Raw genomic sequence first — 24,557 nt, 5'->3', positions numbered from 1 at the left:
TGTTTTAGCGCTCCAGGATATCTTTTGAACTTTTGCCATAGACACAAAACAGGTACTACTTGTTCCTTAACGGGCTACTAGCTGCACATGAAGGTCTAGAGAGAAACTAAACGTCTCCATTGTGTTTTAGGGAATCACTAGTAGAGGACCAGCTGACTTCTTGTGGAGAAACAGGGAGACATTCTTCTTAAGGCACACCACGTATCTGGTACCTTTATATGCATTACTCATTATATACAGTTACGTTTAGGGTATGCACTTAGAACTAATATTTATTCCTTACTTATAGGTGTGCTCTTTCCGCTGCATATCACTACCTACTTTTCTGTGAAGATAACAGAATCTAGTCACGTCTAGGTAGATGCATTGCTCACAGCGTCCAGGTATCACATATTCCTGTTTAATTAGATACATATATAGAGAGCCACTTAAACATCTCTATTAATCAGTCCTCTTATTTATAGGAGAAGATCCTGAAGACCATAGAGTGGGTTGTCCAGTTCTCTACGCATCCTGGATTCCTGATTCCTGTGTCTCCCTCCGCCTTTCCTTGTTTTGTTTCCCTGCTTTCCCTGCATTGGCATCATCTCTGTTCACCAGTATATATATATTCCTTGGTGTAGAGTGAACCGGTGTAGGGGAGTTGTGGACAGAGCTTCAACTCCGTGGTGTTTCCGAGGCATCCTACTACAGGACACGACACTTTTAAAACAAGAATATACTGGCAAACTGGCACCCCCACAGTGTTACACGAAAGAATGAAACAGAACTGAGTTACAATGTCAATGCACGCAGTATAATGGTGACTGGATCCTGCAGTGCTCAGTCTGCTGACACCTTCCTTTGCCCTTCACTGTCCCCTCAGTCTTTGTGTCAGCCATGGAAGGAAGGGTCAAACTTAAAGCCCCCTCTTCCTTAAATAAAACAGCAAACAGAGTTTCAAACCTGTCCTCCTTCCCAGGCAAGGCTAAATGACTTGAAAGGGCCGTACACAGGAGCCCCGTCGTGTCCTTTGAACTGCGAGGCCGCCGCCTACCTGCATTGTTGACCCCAGGCACACACACTGCACACTGCACAATAGTTATTGCTGTGAACTAAATCGTGATGTGCAGAGCTATATATGGTGAACAGGTGAAGGATGGTTAAATGACACTGAGCATATGCTGATGTGATGACGTAAGTGTAGCTGACAGTAACAGAGAGTGTGGGCCTGCCTCTCAGGCATCTACTGCCATTCGGGCTGGTCATTTTATCTCTTGGCCTGACTGAGGCGCTTTCTCCACACTTGAAGATAGAGTGAAATGTCGCCCTGTGCATTTCAGTAGGCGGTGGGGGGGGATATGCTCCGTGTTATGTACTCTTGACGCTAGTGCAGTGTCTAGAGCGAGAGTCTGAATCTGAGGTGTTCAGCGGCGCCTCTGTAGTATTAGCCTGGTGGGCTGAATGAGCACAGGATTTATGAAAACTATCCTCACTTCCATGCCAGGATGAAGGCGCACAGGGGCTGTCGGTATGCTAATGCACAATGGGAACTCCCCCTGCCAGGCTTCAGAGATTCCAGACAAAAGCGGGTGGCAGTGCCTTCATCCTACAGTGGGTTATTTAAACGCCAATATACAAACCACAGGCAGACGTCTGTGTCAGAACGAAAAGGTTATTTGTATAGCGGCCACTAGAGCCTCCTCGAAGCGCTCGCTCCGAGCCTTTCGAGGCATGCAGGTGAATGCCAGTGTGGATGGGACGACAAGGAGCAACGCCAATTCTAAGAATAAACTGCTACTGTAAATACCCCTATGTGGGACTGGAGACAGTACTGGTGGGAGGGCGGCCCAGTCAGGATAGGCCATTAGTGTGCATGGAGCAATGGAGGTAATGCTCAGGCCAGGGATGTTTTTTTTTTTATTAACAAGGGAGTCCGTGTAGCTGAGGGCTGTCGTATGAGGTCGCATTCCACAGTCTCCTGTTGCTTGCCCCCATAGACGCAGGTAGCATGCAGTGCTCCGCCTGGGTGGGCAGTTGTACTTATGTACTGTAACTGTAGTGTCTACTTACTGCTCCTCAACGCAGACAACCCACTATCGTCCAGATCGCGCTGCCTGCCTCTCTCGTTCAGGGACTTGGAAAAGCAGCGGCCGTGATCCACTCCACATCCACGATGAATCAGTGAGGTCAGGTGCGGCTGGGTATGCTGGGGCATGGCAAAAAACGGGTGAATGCGCGCCTATTGCAATGATAATCTGCGCACGCTCACGCTGCTTGCTGCCGCGCACAGCCCCAACCCCCGCACAAGACCAAAGCCCTGCCCAGGCCCCAGTTACTAGGCAACTGCCCGCCTCCCTGCTCGGGGCTGCGCTTTGATTGGCGGCCGCCGAGGCAGGAAGACAGGCAAACACGGAGGAGACGTGGGCGGGGCCTGATCGAGGTTTCCGCTTCCCCCTGCCTGGGTGAAACTTTAGCTGTCGTTGCCGGTCTCCCATGCGGTGGAGGAAGACCGGAGTTGCTGCAGAAAGCCCGGGTCCCAGGAGGGGGCCCAGGTGAAGGGGAAGCTGGTGGAGCTCCTGTATTATGGAGGGAGCCCCGCGCTACATGAGGAGATGCCGCCGCAGGAGCCCCTAAGAACGGGAGCTCCAGAGCAGACCGGCAGCCTACCAGTATGTAGGGCCGGTGTTGTGGTAGCAGAGGGGGCGTCGGGGCACATTGCCGGTGGCCGCGCCCCGTGTGCTTTCCCTCCCTGCGGGTGCCCGTGTGTAAGAGAGAGTGTGCACGGCGCCGTGCTGGACGTGCGCGCACCCAAATCCACATGAAAAGCTCGTAACACCCTCCTGTCCCTAATTCCCCGGAGACGGGCAGCTATACGTCTCTAGCTAGACGCATCCTTCGGATGCTAACTCCAGCGAGACCTAAAAACACGAAGGGTTATAGTTAGATGAAATGTTCAGTAACAAATTGACTTTTCCAGTATGTGCCCTAAGATAACTATAACTTGTGCACCCACCATACACTGTTTTCTCATCAGTAATTTCATTGCAAATGTTGCAGTGATATTATCAATTATGTCATGGAAGATGTCATAAGTGATGTAATATGTGGGGCAATTAGCAGTGCATGGCGAGAGAGTGTATTATAGTTACTTAAGATAACCATAACTGGTGAATTTCTGTGGTTTACGTTACGTTGTTACTGAACATTTCACACAGCTATAATGTTACTTTAACGACAGTGAATTTCTAGTTTTTTTAGGGGTAGAATTAAATTTAATTACCATATGTAAAGCTAAATTTCGGCTGTGCGCAGCAGGGGGGTGGTCGCAGAGCCCCTACAGCCAATCCCCACAGGCAGCCAAGCATCCCTGCCCCCACGCTACACCTACCCTGTACATGACACCTTATACATAAAAGCAGATCTTTCTCCAAAAATTAACAATGATTTTAATCAAATCTATATTTCAAACAAGACTTCAAAAATATTGAATAAAGTGTTACTGAAATACAGGTCTGTGACTATCTTTCTGCACATTTTTTGTTATATTTTGAGGGTGGAAAATAAATAGATACATACTTTTTTACTTTTAACAAAAAGAAGAATGAATATATATATATATATATATATATAGATCTCTATCTATATCCACAAAATACCTTTATCCGTTTGAATAAAACGTCGCCGACACTCTGAAAGTTGCTGTGCACGAAGGATTTAATAAGGCAGGAAAACAACGCGTTTCGCTTTACAGCTTGATCACGTTTACAAATTGCCCCTCCACTAATTTTAATTATGCGCAAACCAGGATAGACTTGTTTTACTTTTCAAGAAAATTAAAACTCAAAAAATGGTTTGAAACGCATCCCACTAGACCTCCCTCGGAGAATGGCATAAATAATTTGAACGAGTTGAACTTAAATGATGTAGAATTGATGGAAGTAATTTCCTCGGGAAACATTGCAACAGATCAGTTTCTGAATGATGGGGAAATTGATACGAATGTAAACCCTGGTAGTCACTTTAAGGTCAAATCTAGGTTCCTTCCTCATATTGCTTGTGATTCAGTAGAGGTTTTTGAAAAATGTGTTTTGAATGACATTAAGAAATTGAGATTGAAACGTATACCCAACAAAATGAAAAATCTTTCTTGTGAACAGAAACTTGCAATTGATAACCTCAAGTCTGATAATACAATAGTGATTCGTAATGCAGACAAAGGGGGAAATGTTGTAGTCCTTGATAAAAGTAAATATCTTGCTGAAGGTCACAGACAATTGGGAGATTCAACTTGCTATCAATTATGTAGCCACTCAGACTTAAGATTAGCTAAAAATTGCTTTGATGACCTTTTACAGGATTTTAGGGACAGAGGACTATTGGAGTGGGAGGAGTATCAATTCTTGAGATGTGAGTACCCTAAAACTCCTATTCTGTACTTGCTCCCTAAACTCCACAAAAATGCTACAGACCCCCCTGGAAGACCCATTGTGTCTGCTATGGGATCGCTGTTGGAGAACACATCCCAATACATTGATCACTATTTGCGAACTTTTGTTGTTGCTCTCCCGACCTATTTGAAAGACACCACCCACTTCCTAAAAATCATTGAAGGTATACATTGGGAACCAACCTTTATTTTGGTTACTTTAGATGTAAGTAGCCTATACACCTGTATCAGGCATGACCTGGGACTCAAGGCCGTCAAACACTTTTTGAAGTCCAGATCCATCTCCTACACAGGTCATTCCCAAATGTTACTCACTCATCGAATTTTGTTTGATCAACAATTTTTTTATGTTTGATGACAAGATGTACCGACAGTCACAGGGCACGGCAATGGGCACCTGCTTCGCCCCCAGTTATGCCAACCTCTTCATGGGTTGGTGGGAGGAGCAGGTGTCCAATGAACTTGCCGAATTTAACAACGAAGTGGCCCTGTGGCTTAGGTACATCGACGATATTTTTATGATTTGGAATGGAAGCACAGATTCAGCCAGAGATTTTGTTAAGACTCTAAACAAAAATACCTTTAATCTCATATTCACAGAAAACATCCAGAAGGATTCGATTGAATTCCTAGACATCAATGTTGAGGTGCAAGGTGATACTATAACTACCAGCCTCTTTCGCAAACCAACGGCGGGCAACAGCCTGTTGAACGCCAGAAGCGCCCACCCTCGGAGCCTAGTAGATAGCATCCCCTATGGTGAGCTTCTACGGGCAAAAAGAAACGGTAGCACAGTAGCAGCATACCAACTGGAAAAAGAAGTTATGTGCAACAGATTCCGAGAAAGAGGCTATAAAAACAAAACGATTGCCCAAGCCTGTAAAAGAGTAGATGCTAGTACCAGAAACGCGACTTCTCAATCCTAACAAGATCAAAGAAAATGATGAGAAAGTAAGGTTTATTACAACTTACTCTGGTCAGTCACAGGATCTTAGAAAAATCTTAAATAGACACTGGAGCATTCTCTTAACGGACCACCATCTGAAACCCTATCTCAGCAACAACCCCCAGATCACTTTCAGGAAATGTAGATCTTTGAAGGATGAACTGAGTAAGAATGTTGTTGTTGACAAGATAAAGCCTAAAGATATTCCAGGCTTCAGATGTTGTAGATCATGTAAGGCTTGTCGCAATAGCACTAATTGCAAAGAACTCACAGTCCCTGCAACAGGCAATGTATTCATGATCAAAAAGTCTCTGTCATGTAATACAACCTACTGTGTTTATGTGCTTATCTGCCCCTGTAACCTCTGGTATGTGGGAAGTACAATCCTAAAAGCTAAAGAACGAGTCCTACAACACTTAAGGGCAATAAAGAATCTCAATCTGCAATATCCAGTGGCTCGCCACTTTGCCAGCCATCATTTCCAGAATGAAAACCAAGTGAGGATGGTAGTTATAGATAAAATCACCCTTGGCACACGTAGTGCAAATAAAAAACTTGCGCTACAACAACTTGAGTCGCGCTATATCATTGACTTTGAGAGTATGATGCCTAATGGATTGAATTTACGTGAAGAATTAGCGGTACATCTTGCTGAATAGATCATACAAATATGAAATTACTGTATTGTCTGCAATGCGATTTAGTTAAATTGGTTTTAACTTCCCCTTTTTTTAACATTTTCTGTTTAGGTACCTCATGAACTGATGTGACAGAATAAGGAGCGTGCAATATCTAATTAAGCACTGTGAAAGCTTTGAAAATTGACAAATTGCAGGATTTAAAATACGTCCTGACAGTTATACTTCAAACAAATTGTTACAAATTTGGCTTGCCCACTGGGGCGTGGACTTTGTATAGTAGCAATTGCACATGTAACCTGTATTTAGAAACATTGAGCAAATTTCGCACACTTGGGCTTGGATTCTTCACCATCATAATAAAATCAGGAAACTTGTTTTGATTGGGCCATTTACCCACTTGGGCGTGGCTTTGCACCATCCGCTCGCTGAGATCAATGACATGAATGCAATATGTTCTGTACAGTGCAGGCGCAGGATATGAATTAGATTAAGAACAATCCTCTGTTTTTAACATTTAGCAGCAATGCAAGCGTAACTGTCAATATGAAATCGGCTTATATGATTTCTGGATTTTTGTGTTTGTTAATCTACATACGCATATATTTGTTTATGGCGAAAGCTTTCTTTGTAAATATGTACAATCTATAAGGCTGAGTGCAATGCACATATATAATACTTTGCTCCTTAAAACATGTCTGCCATGTAGATACCTATTACTTTATTCACTTCGTGGTTTGTCCTCTTTTTAGATCAATAGAAAGTGTAAAAGGACAATTGTTTGGTGATTCACTTTGTAAACGTGATCAAGCTGTAAAGCGAAACGTGTTGTTTTCCTGCCTTATTAAATCCTTCGTGCACAGCAACTTTCAGAGTGTCGGCGACGTTTTATTCAAACGGATAAAGGTACTTTGTGGATGTGTTGGGTGACCGGTAACCCTACGCCGACCCATCCGTGAACATGACTGGCTCTGGACCGGAACTTTGGTGATATATATATATATATATATATATATATATATATACACACACCCCTATGCTTATAAAATCTACTTGCCTACTCCCTAAGGCAAGCCAGATTTAATCGTGCAGAGATATTTTTAGGGCCTACTCCCCCGTTCTGTTGAGCTGACAACAGGTGTTCTGATTGCTCACAAGTGAATGAGCAATAAAGATGCCTTTAAATCTTGTCACGTTTGCTATGCATTCAGAGCCAGAGGTCAAAAGTCAGTTTGCCTCCCTACATTTACTTTCGTTTCTGGGATTAAAGTTAGAGGATTTTGTAAAGTGAACTGGGTGACAATCGTGCTGTGCAAAGCATATGAAATGAAAGACTCTAAGATGTCAGGACTTTTTTCTAACACAACGCTAAAATAGGTAATATGTGAACTCTTCAAACATATTTCACTAATTATTAAGACACATTTTTGCAATTCTGTGGTGGAAAAAAAAAATATTGTTATGGATCGAAACAAATCAGAACACTTTACTTGATGTGCAAATTTCAAATATTTTTGCTCTAACCCAATTTCCAAACATTGTTTAGGCACTATATAGTTTTATCAGCACAACTACATGTTACACGGAAAGTTTTGTGGGCATTTCAATGAAAGATATGCTATCTGTAAATGACATTGAACTACTACATCATGCTTTAGTAATATATTTATGAAAAGTGAGTTTTTAAACATGAACTGGGAAATATTCCTGCCCAGATGACAATGATGGTGGGGGCTGCAGGGGCAGGCGCAAGGCCCTTGCAGCCCTGCCAGCTCCCCTGCTTCACCCATCGCGGTGCAGCAGGAGCGGCATTGCTCAAATCCTGTGGAAACAGTTTTCTTTTGCTGGTGCTGGGTGGACAAATCAAAACATTTCCCTGCCCGAAAGCACAGCAGGGAAAAACTTTGTTCTCCCACCAGGCAGGATCAGCTTTAAGCAGCCCCGCCCACCCCCGAGGCGCACTTTACCTTTTCCCTGCCCGCGAAATAGACTGTGTATCCAGGACCATCGTAGGTCTCATGTAGGAGAGTACCTCGCTTTCTGTCTCCTTTAACTGAAAGAAGGCCAGAAGGGTAGGGGTCCTGGAAGCTCAGGCAGCGGGAGCCACGCGCCTCCACCCTTTAAAAAATTTTTTTTTTAAATACCAGTACAGACTGTCTACTCTAAATAAGGCAGGCGGCCTGATGTTCTTACATTGACAAAGTGTAATACGACAGGCTGTTGAAGTGGGTTTCCCACAGTAGAGCGAGCGGGGCACCGCAGTCGGAAAGGGGTATGGACGTTGTGGAGGAGTATCCTGCCTGACCCGGTGGCTAAGAGTAGGTCGAGAGGACTGATACACGGCAGTAGAACTCCACACTTTATGGCAGTTTGAACCCGGTGTACAGCCCGCCGGGAACTGATGATAAGTGGAAACTTCACACATTAGGCAGTTCCAGCATCAATCAGGTACACACCGACACAAGACAATTATCCTGTTTTTGTTTTTAGAACAACACACTGGATACCCTGTTAGATCCATAACACGTAGACAGTTTTTTAGGACACATTCCTTTTTCCTTAGGACCTGAAGAATCTCGACTGATTCCACATTTACGCGAGAAACATGGTCGACCACTTCACACACTGAGAATCTTGTAGGGAACATTACAACCCATCAAGGACTGGTTAGGCTTGTCCTTTTTAACTAGAGCAGGAGACCCCAGAATAAATTTGGCACTGGTACTCCCAGCTTTATTTTAACTCACCTATACGTCTACCCACTACTGGCTACAAACCCGCACTTAACTCTACGGCTGTTGGATATAAGATCTCTGCCAAAGTGCTCCTCTTGGAGGTGTCGCCCTTTGGGTATTGCACCATTGACCCAACGAGGAGCAGCCCAGATGATGAAGCACGACACCTGAAAGGGTGTCATGCTTTAAATTACCGCCCCATCTCGCTCCTTCCATTCCCGGCAAAAGTAATCGAGAAAGCTGTCAACAGCCAGCTCGCCGCTTTCCTCGAAGCCAACAAATCCCTCGACTCCTCACAATCTGGCTTCCGAGCTAAACACAGCACTGAGACCGCCCTCATCGCAGCAACAGACGACATTCGAACTCTACTGGACAATGGAGACACAGTCGCCCTCATCCTCCTCGACCTCTCTGCAGCCTTCGACACAGTCTGCCACAGCACCCTTTTACAACGCCTCAGTAACATCGGAATACAAGGAAAAGCACTTGATTGGATCACCTCGTTCCTCTCCGGAAGAACCCAGAGAGTCCTCCTTCCACCATTCAAGTCCGAGGCCACTGAAGTCATCTGTGGCGTACCACAAGGATCCTCACTCAGCCCCACCCTCTTCAACGTATACATGAGCCCCCTCGCGACCATCGCCCGCCAACACAACCTCAACATCATCTCTTACGCGGATGACACTCAACTAATCCTTTCCCTCACCAATGACCCCAGCACCGCCAAAACTAACCTACACGAAGGAATGAAAGAAGTTGCCGAATGGATGAAACACAGCCGTCTGAAACTGAACTCAGATAAAACAGAAGTCCTCATATTAGGTACATCCCCCTCTGCATGGGACAACTCTTGGTGGCCGGAAGCCCTTGGAAAAGCACCCATCCCGACAGACCACGCACGGAACCTAGGCGTCATCCTGGATTCTTCACTCTCAATGAACAGACAAGTCAGCGCCGTATCCTCATCCTGCTTCAACAATATTCGCATGCTCAAAAAAACTTTTCGCTGGATCCCCACCGAAACCAGGAAAACAGTCACCCATGCTCTGGTAACGAGCCGACTGGACTACGGAAACACCCTCTACGCAGGTACTACCGCAAAACTCCAGAAGAAACTACAACGAATCCAAAACGCCTCAGCCAGACTCATATTAGACATCCCACGCAACGAACACATCTCTGGTCACCTTAAAGACCTCCACTGGCTACCCGTCAATAAGAGAATCACTTTCAGACTGCTAACCCACGCACACAAATCACTCTACGACATCGGACCAGAATGCCTCAACTCACGACTGTCCTTCTACACCCCCTCCCGCCAACTACGTTCTTCTAGCCAAGCCCTCGCCACCATACCTCGCATCAACAAGACCACCATGGGAGGCAGATCCTTCTCATACCTGGCTGCTAAAACATGGAACTCACTCCCTACTTACCTTCGCCTCACCCAGAACCACCTAGCATTCAGAAAGCAACTTAAAACGTGGTTATTTGACAAATAATCCTCCTCCCCTTCCTAAGCGCCTTGAGACCCTCTGGGTATGTAGTGCGCTATATAAATTCTTTGACTTGACTTGACTTGTGAGGGCATTATTCCAACAAAATGGATGCCCCACTGTAGGTCGTTACCTGACCAACAGCGTCCAGACAACCCGTTGACACGTACATTTCTTCTCCACATCCCCCTTTCGAGGAACGGAACAGCTCCTTTTGGATTCTTTACTTACTGTGGGCATTTGCTGTAGCTGGACCTCCGATTCTTGGTGAGTGGAAATTGCCTGTTTACCTGTCTCCCTCCTTTGTATACAGAGTATACTGCCTGCCATATTTACATCAGCTTTAGTCTCTTTTCTGAAGTGCCCTGAAGACAAAAAACTCTTCAGCTTCGGTACTACACAAACATCTGCAGCTCAACTCATGCAAGGTCACAGCAAAGGCTCATTTCTTACCTGTTTTAATATGCAGAGGTATAGGCTCAGCAATCCCGTCACCATGCTTGCCCAGGGACTGCCCCTTCTTGTAGCCCATTTTCTGCAGTAGTGCAAAGCCTTTGTTTTCGTTGCCAATGGCACTATTCAGCACGGTGTTTCGCTGCTCTTTCTCCACCTCTTTCAGGCTCTTCTGGCGGTTTTTAAGGTTTGCCTCTTTGTGCTTCTGTTCTTTCTGATAAACTTCTTGGACCCTCCTGGCAATAGGTAAACCTGGCCTGATGTCTTGCTCTGTGGTGATGAAAGCTGCAGACATGTAGTCCTCTTCCTCGTCTGAAGATGCTGCCATTCTTGGTCACAGCCCCTAAACACTGCACACCAGAGAAGCAGCACTGAGCACGATTCTGCAGCTAAATATACAACAGGACCTTGTCCCTGACACCCATGGACGAGAGGCCTTCAGCTCAAACAAGGACAAGGACTCTACCATTGAACCACACAAGAGGCCCCTGCACTCCAACACAGAAGAGGGCCTAGCAGCTCAAACACACACCAGGACCGTGAAACACACATACACTCACATGACCAGCTCTTCAAATCGAGACGTTCCTGCAGAATAAACACACACTGGTGCCCTGTCCCTCAAACTAAGAGGTGCCCTGTCCCTCAAACTAAGAGGATCCTCCAGTTCAAATGCACAGCTGGGTCCTACACCTCAGATGCACAGCTGGGCTGCACAGCTGTGCCCCGCAGCTCAGATGCACAGCTGGGCTGCACAGCTGGGCCCTGCACCTCAGATGCACAGCTGGGTCCTGCAGCTCAGATGCACAGCTGTGCCCTGCGCCTCAGATGCACAGCTGTGCCATGCAGATAAAACACAGCCCAGGAAGGTGCTCGAGAGCGAAAGGACACAACTGCGGATCAGCCTCATGCACAGCCCTGCGTGCCGCAGCTCAGTCACAGGCAGAGCCCAGGAGCTCAGTCTCACCCTCCGCCCTGGAGCTCAGTCACGCACAGAGGCGCCCCCGCCCGGCCTCGCTCCCTCTCACGCCCCCGGCTCCCAGCACAGCAGCTAAAGCAGAAGAGCCGACGAAGGCGCGGCCATGACGGCCCTTTACCGGAAGTGATCGCCTGACTAACCCGGAAGTGGCTGCTCTGAATGCGGCGCGCCCGCAGCGGACCGGAAGTAAGACGCCATCTTTGTGAGGGGCGGGGTTCCGTCGCTAGGATACGCCGTACGTCACAGCTGCCAGGGCTTCAGATTGGCCTTGCGAAATTTTCATCATTTCAGTTATTAACGAGTGACGTTTCAAAGAGTGGAACTGACAAGTTCTCACGAGAACAACCGACCAATAAAAGACGAGGGAAACAAACACATGAACATCAGCCATGACAGCCATGAGCAGAGGGCTCCGAGGGCAGTCACTGGTTACCACCTGGTTTGGGTACTCCTTAATTTGCGCGTCGCTAAATGCAAATTTGGGGTTTTTCGCTATTTGCGATTTTTCATGAATTGCGATAGCGATTTCTTTGCGATTTCACACTTTTATTCGCAGAATCCATGCATTCTCGCTATTACCGATTCGCTGATTGTCTTCTTCCTGGATTCTGCGAATTTCATTGCGATTTCTCAAAAAAAACTAGCGATTTCGCAATTTTATTTGTTGAATCCCTTTTCATCAAATTGCGATCGCAATTGCTTTTTCGCAGCTATTGCGATCGCAATTTGGCTTCATGAATCTAGCTGATAGTGTTGGTGGTTGACAAACACAGGGCTGATGCTTCGAGCATGTTGTTATGCTCCGATTAAGGCAGATCGGGAGCAGCAGTCGCCGGCGTTCATTCTTAAAATGAGGACAGCAACAGAGGAGGTGCAGCCAAGATTCCCTTTAGTACGTGCATAGCCTGCAGGATATGGAGTCCCCTCTTTGGGCCCAAGCGGGGTTGAAATCTGCTATCCCGAGCGTGATCAGCCTCATGGATAGGATTTTGCTTCGGGCCTGTGTTGTGATGGCCTCGCTTAGATATGATTGTGCTTTGCCCACAGTGTATGAGTGGTTTAGGGGTTCCAAATTGGGGCTACGGCGAAGGGATTTATAATCAAGTTCAAAGGAGATTTTGTTCACTTGTTTGTTAATGGCTCTCTTCCAAACGTTCAGCGGGATGTCCTGCCGCACAAGATTTTCCTCCACTATCTTAAGAGCTGTAGTTGCAATTCCCAGCCTGGTGTGCCATGTCGATGCTGGGTCTTCAAAGATGTATCTCAAGTGGTGTTTAAGGGAGTTATCCGGGGCCTTTAATATACTTAGATACAACTTGATAAGGTCCCTCTGGCCGATCATGTCAGGCCTTGCTAGGCCAAGCTCCAGCCTCAGCCTGGTTCTTCTTGCAGACCTTGGTATATGTAGCACCGACTTGTAAGCCTTAACTTGGGCAGAGTTGAGAAGTGGGTCCAGCTTCTCAGGGAATGCCAGATGTCCATAGGAGATTGCAGGAAGAAGCTTTGCTCTTAAGGCTACCAGAATTGGGCTAGCGGAAGGGCTGATCAGGTTATGGCTAAATTGTCTTAGCAAATGTGTTACCTTGTTGGCTTTCGAGGTCAGTTGATTAAGGTGGACATTAGCTTTGGCCCTTTCCGAGAACCAGACCCCCAGATAGTTGTAAGAGGCCACAGAGTGTATTTGAGCATTTCCCAGCTGCCAATGTGCCTGCCGTTTCTGATGGTAGGATCCGAAAATGATGACCTTAGTTTTCCCTTGGTTGACTGTCAGGCTATTGGCGATGTTGAAGCTGTTTAGGGCCGTTAAAGCTCGTTGTAGGCCTATCCTCGTGTGATCCATTATGGCTGTGTCATCACCGTACTGTAAAACTGGTAACCTCACTCTTCCTAATCTGGGGGCTACTAGACTGGCACCTTTTAGGGCCTCACCCAAATCCGTGGTGTATAGATTAAATAGGATGGAAGCCAGCACGCACCCTTGCTTCAGCCCGTTTGCTGTGGCTATTTTGCAAGTGACAGTGTGTTAGACGGACCGGGAGGGTCGGCCGAGGACAAGGGGAGAGGTCTCCGGGGAGAGCCGTCTCCAGCGATCGTACAGACGAGTAACTTCCCCCCCACAGATGTACACCACACAAAGATAAGGTTTAACGCTCTTTATAAGCAATCTTTAAGTACGGTAGAATGGTACAAGGGGGTCTGGACTCAGGGGTCCCCTCAATTCTAGTCTCTTGGATGGGAAGGGGGTAGCGGGACAGTCTCGTTACCAATCTGGTAGATGCGATGATATGATGGATAGCTCACAATCCTCGAGCTCGGCGTTCTAGATGGACGGGCCGCGGCAGCGCCGGCAGGTCCCGAGATGATCGAAGGTGACGACGGTCCGCGGCGGCGCCAGCAGGTCCCGGTGAAGGTGGTAGTTACAACGGTCCGCGGCAGCGCCAGCAGGTCCCGACGAGGATGAAGGATTCAGAAGGTTGCGGCAGCGCCAGCAGGCAAGACAATAGTTCGCAAGGCAGCGCTACGGCAGCGCCAGTAGTCCGTCAAGGATGAGTTCTTCACGGTGTCTCTCGACTCCAGGATACAACTGCCTTCCTGCTCTGGAGCTGCCCCAGTTATAGGTCTGGCGCCCTTTGATGTCCGGACCCTCGCACTTGGAGGTCGGGAGGTACGGGATGAGGGAGTCCAGACACCCAGCAGGGGGGTGGAGCCAGCGCCCGGGGGAGCTGGGGGCGATCGGCACCTGGCGGGGGAGAGCCATCGACACTTCTTTCTCCCATTGACCTGCCAAGTGGTCCGTTCACCTCCTGGGTGGATGGTGGTGCCGGGATGTCGGGGCCTGGCCAGGCCTAGGGTTAGGGTCGATCTGAGGCCACGCGGCCTCGTGGTGCAGTGTCCAAGATGGCGGCCGGACCGGCCGAGGGAGCCGGAAGTGATTCGGCCCCATGATACAGAGATGTCCGGGGGCAGGAGTCCCGTATGAGACGGGGTGCAGGTTGCTTCTGTGGGTAACACCTGGAGGGCCGGGGCTCGGGCCCTGTCATGCGGGGAGGAAGCAAGCCCTTCACGTGGCCTGTCCAACACAGTGCGAGTGCTTTTTTAAATTTTTTTATTTCAAAATATTTTTATTGAAAATAAATTTTACATATACAAGAAAAAACAAGCAATTGTTTCATAGTGACCTAATAGCCTTCAAAAGTTTCAGTGGTATCCCCCATTTTTCTAATTTCCACCATAGGTGTTTTCTGTCCACTTTGTCAAATGCTGTGCTGTAGTCCACAAAGCAGCAGAATAGTGGGGGATGGTTCTTCAAGGTTGCCTTAGCTGAAAGATGTGCTAGCGCCAGGACGTTGTCCATTGTAGATGCCTTGGCCCTAAAACCAGTCTGATACGTTGGTATTATATTTTCATCTTCAACCCATTTTTCTAGGTCGCTGAGTAATAGGGGCCTCATTTATGAGGCTGTGCGTCACTTTTGCGCCGCGTAAAAAAAGCACCTTGTTGCGCCATATTTACAAAGTGATGCATCTAGGTAGATGCGTCACTTTGTAAACCCCTGCGCCACATTATACCTGCGCCAGGTATAATGTATGCAAGGGGGGCGTATTGACGCAAGGAAGGGTCGTAGAAGTGACGCAGTGAAATCTATGAGATTTCACTGCGTCAAGTCAGAAATACTGACGTATCTGTAACTCCTTGCGACATGATGCGTCATACATTAAATATGACGCATCAGGAATGGTACAGAGAAGGAATATCGCCGGGAAAATATCGCCTTACATAAATATCGCCGCAGAAATATCGACATGAAGAAATATCGATGTCAAAAATATAGTTTGACAAGAATATCGACAGACAGGTAAGAAATATCGATAACAATAACATAGTAGTAATAAATATCGTTTACAAAAACATAGTTTACAAAAATATCGTTAATTAAATAAATATAAGTAATTTAGTGTTTTTAATGTGTTTTGTTAATTAAAATAGTATATTTAGTAGCATTTTTTAGTGAATAATGTATTTTATGTTGAATTTAGTGTTTAAAGTTCCGTAGCAGGTTGTGGGTTTATAGGGGAATAGGGTGGGAAGTAATTTAAATATAAATAATTAATTGATTAATTAAAATTATAAATTTATATAAATATTTTAATAATTAATAGTTAATTAATTTTAATTGGTTAATTGATAATTAATTATGCTAAATAATTATGTTAATTATTTAATTATTTTTAGGTGTGTGTACTTCAATATTTAATAGAAAATGTAGTTAATTAATTACATTTTAATTGAATAATTAATTAATTAATGATTATTTAATTATAATTAAATACGTTTTTATTTTTAAACCAATAAATAATTTGTAGTTTGTGTATTGGTGTTTATAAGTTTATATAGTGTGAAATCAGAAAAATAATTATTTTTGTTAATAATTTGAAAATTCAATACTAATCAATAATTAATTACAAAAAATGTAAAGTAAAAGAATAATTATTTTTAGGTGTGTAGGTGTTTGTTAATAATAATATATTTACATGTATATAATAAATAAGTTTATAAACTAAATTAAATGTAATACTAAATTTGACAGATGGTGTATTTGAGTTCTTGCGTTTTCCCTACTGTTGCACCCTCTGGAGTGGGAATAGTAATTATTACCCCTACGCTATCCAGCGCTTTCCCTACAGTTGCACCCTCTGGAGTGGGAATAGCAATTTTTACCCCTACGCTATCCAACGCTTTCCCTACTGTTGCACCCTTTGGAGTGGGAATAGTAATTTTTACCCCTACGCTATCCAACGTTTTCCCTACTGTTGCACCCTCTGGAGTGGGAATAGTAAGTTTTACCCCTACGCTATCCAGCGCTTTCCCTACTGTTGCACCCTCTGGAGTGGGAATAGTAATTTTTACCCCTATGCTATCCAGCGCTTTCCCTACTGTAGCACCCTTTGGAGTGGGAATAGTAATTTTTACCCCTACGCTATCCAACGCTTTCCCTACTGTTGCATCCTCTGGAGTGGGAATAGTAAGTTTTACCCATATGCTATCCAGCGCTTTCCCTACTGTTGCACCCTCTGGAGTGGGAATAGTAATTATTACCCCTACGCTATCCAACGCTTTCCCTACTGTTGCACCCTTTGGAGTGGGAATAGTAATTTTTACCCCTACGCTATCCAACGTTTTCCCTACTGTTGCACCCTCTGGAGTGGGAATAGTAAGTTTTACCCCTAAGCTATCCAGCGCTTTCCCTACTGTTGCACCCTCTGGAGTGGGAATAGTAATTATTACCCCTACGCTATCCAACGCTTTCCCTACTGTTGCACCCTCTGGAGTGGGAATAGTAATTTTTACCCCTACGCTATCCAGCGCTTTCCCTACTGTAGCACCCTTTGGAGTGGGAATAGTAATTTTTACCCCTACGCTATCCAACGCTTTCCCTACTGTTGCATCCTCTGGAGTGGGAATAGTAAGTTTTACCCCTATGCTATCCAGCGGTTTCCCTACTGTTGCACCCTCTGGAGTGGGAATAGTAATTATTACCCCTACGCTATCCAACGCTTTCCCTACTGTTGCACCCTCTGGAGTGGGAATAGTAATTTTTACCCCTACGCTATCACGCGCTTTCCCTACTGTTGCATCTTTTTGAGTGGAAATAGTATTTTTTACCCCTTCGTTATGAAATGTTTTAACTAATAATATTTATAATATTTTAAATAAATGTATCTATTATTTTTGTTATATAATTTTATGTGTTAAATATATGTATATGTACACAATTATTAAGTTTATAATGAAAAAGTGTAGTTAATTAGTTAAAAATAGTTAAAATATTAAAGTAATGTAAAGCATTTTGTTAATAGTAGTTATATTTATTAATTATTTAATGTAATTATAATTAATTTATAAAGTCGATATTTTTAACATCTATATTTATTACATCGATATTTTTGAGTCGATATTTATGTACTTACCTGTTTAGGTATGGGGTGTCGATATTTATGTAAACGATATTTTTGCTACGATATTTTTTACATCGATATTACTGTAATCGATATTTAAACACCCTACCTCAGGAATGTCGCAAGGAGTCCGTACTGAGAAGTGACGCATCGCTGCTTTCACGCAGCGATGCGTCATTTCTCATAAATGAGGCCCCTGGTGTGCATATGCCTTGGCCTCCAAGTCGAGCAGGGCGATGAGCCTGTAGTTCGAAGGCTCTGAGCGGTCCCCTTTTTTAAAGATGGGAAACAGTATAGAGCCCCTCCAAGAGTCGGGGATTGTAGCGGTCAGGTAAGTGTGGTTAAAAAGTGGAGTTAAGAGTGATGCCCAGAACTCTAATGCCTGTTTAAAGACCGGCGCTGGAATCCCGTTGGGCCCCGGCGCACCGTCAATCCTCATCCGCTTTATGGTATTGATGACCTGTCTGGTGTTTGTCCAGGTTGGTGTAGTAACTTCAACGTCGGCCGGAGAGCTACTACCCCTTATGTTGTTGCCTGGGCTTGAGATGGAGGCGGGACTGTTGGACATCCTCAGTTAGCTCCGCCTTGTCCGTTGTCGAAGGTTCATGACTGGGGGCTGTTTCGTAAAGCTGTTTCACGTGTTGGATCCAATCTTTTTCGGCTACCCCGTTTTCTCTCGTTGGCCCACGGTTGCTTAGCTTATTGATGAATCTCCAGAGTTGTGCCAGGTTCTTTTGTTTGAGAAGGAAGAAAACTTTTAGCCATTTGCTTTCCATGTCTGTTTTTTTAAGTTCCCATAGCTTGTTCCTTAGGGAGGCCCTCAGTTCAGATGTTGAAGGCCCTACTGTTTGGCAGCCCCCTCTTTTCTTTATTGCGCGAGCCATGCACAGGAGTTGTTTAAGTTCCTGTATTTTCTAAATGCAGGTGTTCCGGTTCTAGAGAGGCGCTTTTATCATTGAGTTTTGTGGTTTGGGATTTCCGAGTTTGTTTTGTAAATCCGCAATGATTTGCACCCATCCTGTTGTGGGGGATCAAATGCAAGCAGGCTCCCTTGCTGTGTCTGATCCAGCCATGATTGAAGTTTCCCCTCTGTCTTATCTGTCCACTTGATTCTCCGCAGGACGGTGTGTGTCTCCTCCCCACTTGACTCCCCAATGGGTTGGTAGAGGGTGGCGGCCGGTATGACCAGCTGGAATGATGCTCTTAATGGCCTATGGTCGATCCTGCCGGTTCACAACTTCAAAATCAGTCATTCTATCCGCCAGTACTCCACTTATCAAGATGTAATCAATTCTGGACACGTTCCGAAAAGTGGGCTGAGGCTGCCAGGCACTTGAGCGAGATGTTTTCTGTACATGAGTTGATGTCAGTTTGTAGCTGAGAAAAAGGTCACGCAGGGGGGCCGCCCTTCCCGATCCTCGGGTAAGGGTTTCCAAATTGTCTAGATTTTTTAGGTTAAAGTCCCCCGCTAAGATGACCTGTTGTGTTTTATATTTATTTAGCAAGTCCTCCAGATTTGATGCCTGTGCCTCCAGATGGTCTTGCATTAGAGTCTGTGAGGGGTTGATGTAGCAGTTTAGTACTAGCAGATGGATTGGATGTTTGGTGAGACTCGGACCCCTTATCTGTAGCACTTGTAGACCAAGCATGCTCGCGTTGATGGAAGTAGCTTCGAGGGCACACTCATGTTTTATGAAAATTGATAGTCCGCCTGCTGGACGACCGAAGATGTTTCTTTTCGTTGCTGGTAATTGGAATTCGTAATACCCGGCCAGAGGGTGTGGGTCAGAGCCCAGGTTTCTTGGAGACAAATTAGGTCTCCACATTCCAGGAACTGCTTCAGGTTTTCATTGTTGCGGATTTTGCTAATCCCTGCTATATTCCATGAGATTACTGTTAGATGAGACTTCGCAGTGGTACCGAGCCTGACGACCCCGCAGGGGGGCAGACTTTTGTTGCGGCTAGGAATGCTGTGTCCTCCTACTTCCGAGTCCCTTTTACTCAGGGGTGGGAGAGATGTTGTGTATGACTCGTTGGTCATTTTCTCATAGGATTCTGATTCCTGTGGGTGCCCTATGGCTTCTGTTAGGGGGACCCAAACTGGTTGTCCCTTTTAGGACTGATCAGGGGGTCTTTCTCCCGCTGTCTGGGACCAAAATGAGTGGATATTTTTGGGGCGATAATATCTGAACTTCGATGCCCCACTCCGCAAGTACGGCGGAGTTTTGCTTGATGGCTTGCTGTATTTCTTTAATCTTCAAACCCACCACAGTGGAGTCTCCATGAGTGTCCCCTTTCAAACTCACAAATTTCACCCCTTCTATATCCCCTGATTGTGTCTTGTCCCGGGCGTCCAGATGTTTAGAAAGACATAGGAGATTGGTCCGGTTCAGGATGTCATGGTGTACTGTGCTGGAAAATCTTGGAGTAAGAACCACCTCATAGACGGCTGCAAGTGCATTCAAATTTTGGGCCCGCCTCCCTTTTTTGTGGCTGGTTCTACTGGGGTGGGCGCTGACCTATGACTGCCTTGGGGGTTGAGGGTGGGCCTCCTTGCGGCCTCTTGTTTTGGTCATAGTTGATCCTAGTTGAGAGCTGGGGGCTTGTTTGAGGTTGATGCAGAATCGCTCCTTGTGGCATGCATATTGATGGATTTGGCTGCAAGGGCCATGTTGGCGCTGGTAAGCTTGTTCCGGCCATTGGCTGATTTTCCGTGGGGGTAGTTTGCATTGCTGATGCCTTTTCATCCTTTGAGCTGGGGGGACTTGATGGTGTGGTTTGTTTGTGTTGCTCTCCCTTTGATGTGGAGACCTGGAGAGTTCTTTTGCCCCAGTTTTTATCCGTAAATATTGGATACGGCTGAGTTGCTTTTGCGTTTGTCCCCTCCTTCGAAGGTGGGTACTTGAGCTTCAATAGCTGTGGTTGTCTCACTTTTAGCTTTAATTTTTTCTGTTGCTTTTTTAGCTTCTTTTTTGCTCTCCTTGACAGTGGGGGATTTTGCGTGTCTGTTATACCTGCTGAATCTTCCGGCCTAGCTGTTCCGGTGTCTTCACTGTCCCTGTGGTTTGGGATTTGGGCAGTTATAGATTCTGGTGAGCTGCTGACTGACTTTATGGTCATTTGCTCTACACTTTTGCCGTTGCCAGCTGTTTCATTCTTCCCCGTTGGGGCCCATGGTGTCTGTGTCGCCTTCGGGTGTGTCTGTTGTGCTTTGCCCACTCTTCTTTGTCGTTCGACGTTGGTGCTGCAATTCTCCCTTTCGCTATTTCCATTATTTCTGCTAGTACCTCAGGTAGGGAAGCCCACTTCTCGATGAGGTCTGAGCAGCGGCAAGAGCAGGACCCCAGTTGGAGAGCTCATGCAGGGAGATCCTGTTAGCCAGGTTATGTCTACTAATCGCTCCGCTATTGTCTGTAGGAGATCTATCAGTAGTTCCATCTTAGTGGATTGCCACAGGAGAGCTTTGTTGATGACACTGTTTGTCTCCAGCTGAGATGGGTTGTCTGTATTCGTGTCTGTACTGCTGTTACGAGCTAGGTTCTCAGCTTTTGTTTTGTCAGCCCAAGGAGATTCTTGGGGCCACGGTGGAATAGGGGTTAGATTGAGGGTTCTTTCGATCTTTTATTCAAGGTTATAAAGAAAGGAGCCTGTGAGCTCCCCGGCGGCTGGCAGCACTGGAACAGGGGAATCCGGTTGGAGGAATGTTAAGTTAAGATTCTTAAACTCGTGTTCATGATCGTGCTGGGAGATACTTGAACCCGGATTGTGAGGAGATGGGCCAGAGTCTTTTAACTGGTGGATTTGCACTATTGTAATTGCCGTAGGGCCACTTTAGGTCGGGACAGTGGCTATGATCTAATCGGTCGTAATGTCCTGTGTCTCATCTGTGGACTGGGGGGGAGAACTGGCCCAAAGTTGTCCTGCTGTTAGCCTTGGGTGTGGTTGACCATGGGCTATACCGGCCTGTGCACTGGCCTGTTCCTGGGCGGCCCTGGGTTCCTCGCAGAGGGGCGTCGCAACTTTAGGAGTACAGTTAAAGTTGGACAATCGTCCACTGTGGGTGAGTGTGCTGTAGTCTTGAACCGGGTCTTGGGTGCCAGAGGAAGTAGTCTCGCTGCAACAGTGGTTACTATTTGGGGGATCCCTTTTCTTGAAAAAGTTAGTAATTGTCCCTCTTTGGTCAGCCTCTTGTGGCCTTGCATTTGGGCTGACAGTTAGTGATTTGCTCCTTGTCATCCGCGTTGTCTTGCTGGTCGATGAATGAGTCGTGGGGCTTTTTTCCGGGGGTGTCACCTGGCGTCCCTTCTTTTTGGCCCCCATGACCAAGTGTCCTCCTAGTATTTGCCTTACTGCTGGTCAACAGCGTTACTACGGGGCTTCGCCTTTGCTGCAGTATGGCCTTGCCTTGCTTTGCCACGATGGGAGAACAGATGAGGCGGCGTGTGGGTGTAGAGGTAGGGGTGACTGCTACTGTTACTGCTTAGTAGTCGAGACTGGTCTCTCCTGCGCCGTGCTCATTCACTCCTTCACTTCTTTTGCGCCTTCTCTGCGCCTTGAGCATGGGGGGGGTGGCCGCTTGGCTGCAGCCTGCTACCCCCTCGATGCCTCGTGTGGCGGTCCGCGTGGTAGACTGAGGTGGGGGCTGAGGTGGATACAATGCGAGCAGGAGTGCGACGGCCTTCTAGCCACCGAACTCTGCCTGGCCGTTGCTGCGGCACCCGCAGTGGCTCCCGCTGCGGCAGCTCTCAATTCCTGCTCCAGCTCTCACCTCCAACGGGTCTAGCAGCTCTCTCGCCACTCTATGCTGCCGCTCTTCTGGGGGGAGACGAGGTGAGGTGAGATGAGGTGGGGTATGGAGGCTGAGGGGATCGCCTCCGCTCCGCCGAGCTTCAGCTCCGCTCCGACGAGACTCAGCTCCGTTCACCGTCTCTCTAGCTCCCTCAGACGCTCTGCTCTGCTCTGGCAGCTCCGGCTGTGGTTGGTCGGCAGGTCGGCAGGCGGGCAGGGCTCTCCCAGTCCTAGGGGCCCGCATGCTATACACCGCACGCCTCCGGCGCAGCTTCAGCTCCGGTGCAGCTTCTGCTCTGCTCTCTGGTGCCGTGCATGCGATCGCTACCTAGCGGTCACCGGAGGGGGGAACTGAGCCTCTTTTCTTGTGAGCAGTCTCCAATCGCTGGCATCCCGAAAGTTCCTGGAGTTCCAGTCCGCAACACTGTTCAGAACTCCCGTAAGATACTCCGAGATGTGAGGAGGAAGGCAGTAATTAAAAAAGTCCTTGGCAAGGTCCGCCAACACTTTGGAATGAGTGCCCCCCCAGGCGATTGATAAAACGGACAGTCGTCGTATTGTCCATCCGAAGAAGGACAGAACAGGAGACCCTGGTCGAGGTGAACGAGCGAATAGCAAAGGAACCCTCAAGGAGTTCCAGGCAATTGATGTGGAGATGTAACTCCTCCTCCGTCCATCTGCCCCCCACAGAGAGGGAGCCGCAACGGGCTCCCCAGCCCTGGCGACTGGCATCCGATTGGATCACCAGATCCGGGCGGGAGCCGAAAATCGCCCTCCCGTTCCAGACATCCATGTGTTCCAGCCACCAAAGGAGTTCCGATTTGGCCTCTGTGGAAAGGGAGATCAGTTCCGAGTAAGTGAGACCTTTGTGGAGATGAAAAGCCTTCAGTCGTTGGAGTGCCCTGTAATGAAGGGCCCCCCGGAAAAATGGCTTGGATAGACGAAGACAGTAAGCCCACAATTCTGGCCAACTGTCGAAGGGAAATCCTGTCCCGATGTAGGACCTTGCGAATCTCCTTCTTGATTTTGGAAATCTTCTGGGGAGGGAGATGCAAGGTGGCGTCCCTCGTGTTGATAAGAAACCAGAGGAAAGTGTCATTTCCTGTTGAGGGATTAGGTCCGACTTCTGGGCATTGATAGTGAACCCCAGAGATTGGAGAAGAGAAATCGTGACCTGCAGATGAAATAGAAGATCCCTGCACTGGTCCATAATGAGGATGTTGTCCGGATAAATGACCAGTCGAATCCCCTTGATGCGTAGAAGTTCGAATACCGGACGCAGGAGTTTGGTGAAGCACCAGGGTGCTCAGGATAGTCCAAAGGGAAGAGTCCTGAATTCGTAAACCCGATCTTTCCACAGAAACTGGAGGAACCTGCAATGAGGAGGGAAAATAGGAACTGAAAGATAAGCATCTTTGAGATCCAATCGAACAAGCCAATCGCTCTGAAGCAGAAGGTCCATGAGAAGATGGATGCCCTCCATCTTGAAATGACGATAAACCAACCATTTGTTGAAGGAACGGAGGTTGATGACTGGTCTGTACCCTTTGTTCTTCTTTTCGACCAGGAAGATATTGCTGCGAAAACCTGCCGGATGAAGGTGGGACGGAATAATAGCGCCTTTCGAAAGCATATCCTGAACCTCTCTGTCTATGAGCGCTTGATCTGAGGCGTAAAAAACCAAGGGGTGAGGACGAGTGAGTTGAACGGGGGATCCGTAGAATTCTATGTGAAACCCCTGACCAGTCTCCAGAACCCATGAATCTGAAGTGAGAACTGACCAGTTTGCTAGAAACAGAGCAATCCTGCACCCTAGATGCACCGGGGAGAGGAGAGGAATGCTTAACGTTGAATCCTTTAGAAGAGGACTGGATTCCTCCACGGCCTCGGCCCTGGCCTCTGCCTCCACGAGATGGGTAGAAGGAGCCTTGTCTCCCGTCATTCCATCCGTTGTTTCGCTTGCCTTGACCTTTATCGGAGCCTTGTTGGAACTGGCGGCCGGAAGAGCGACCCCTGGGTCCTGTAGTCTCTCGGACCACGTCACCCTCCTTGGCTGCAGGGGGGGATATAGAGACCGCTGGCCATGGGTCCCCGTAGTCTCTCGGACCCCGTCACCCTCCTTGGCTGCAGGGGGGG

The 24,557-nt window shown here is 47.0% G+C and overlaps 1 protein-coding gene across 1 annotated transcript in view; it reads right to left on the bottom strand.

Moving 5' to 3' along the window:
• The window catches only part of GPATCH11 (G-patch domain containing 11), a 43,468-nt gene extending 31,663 nt beyond the window's left edge, over positions 1 to 11,805 (bottom strand). Inside the window, exon 1 of the mRNA XM_086964423.1 lies at positions 10,698 to 11,805. Within this exon, the coding sequence (XP_086820549.1) occupies positions 10,698 to 11,025 (328 nt within the window). The 5' untranslated portion in view covers positions 11,026 to 11,805. The remainder of the gene's footprint in view (positions 1 to 10,697) is intronic.
• Positions 11,806 to 24,557: the final 12,752 nt, after the last annotated feature.

This window comes from Lissotriton vulgaris, chromosome 3_2 (genome assembly GCF_964263255.1).
Source record: "Lissotriton vulgaris chromosome 3_2, aLisVul1.2, whole genome shotgun sequence".
Taxonomy (NCBI): domain Eukaryota; kingdom Metazoa; phylum Chordata; class Amphibia; order Caudata; family Salamandridae; genus Lissotriton; species Lissotriton vulgaris.
The sequence above is the reverse complement of the archived record's forward strand: the minus strand, read 5'-3'. Positions and strand labels throughout refer to the sequence as shown.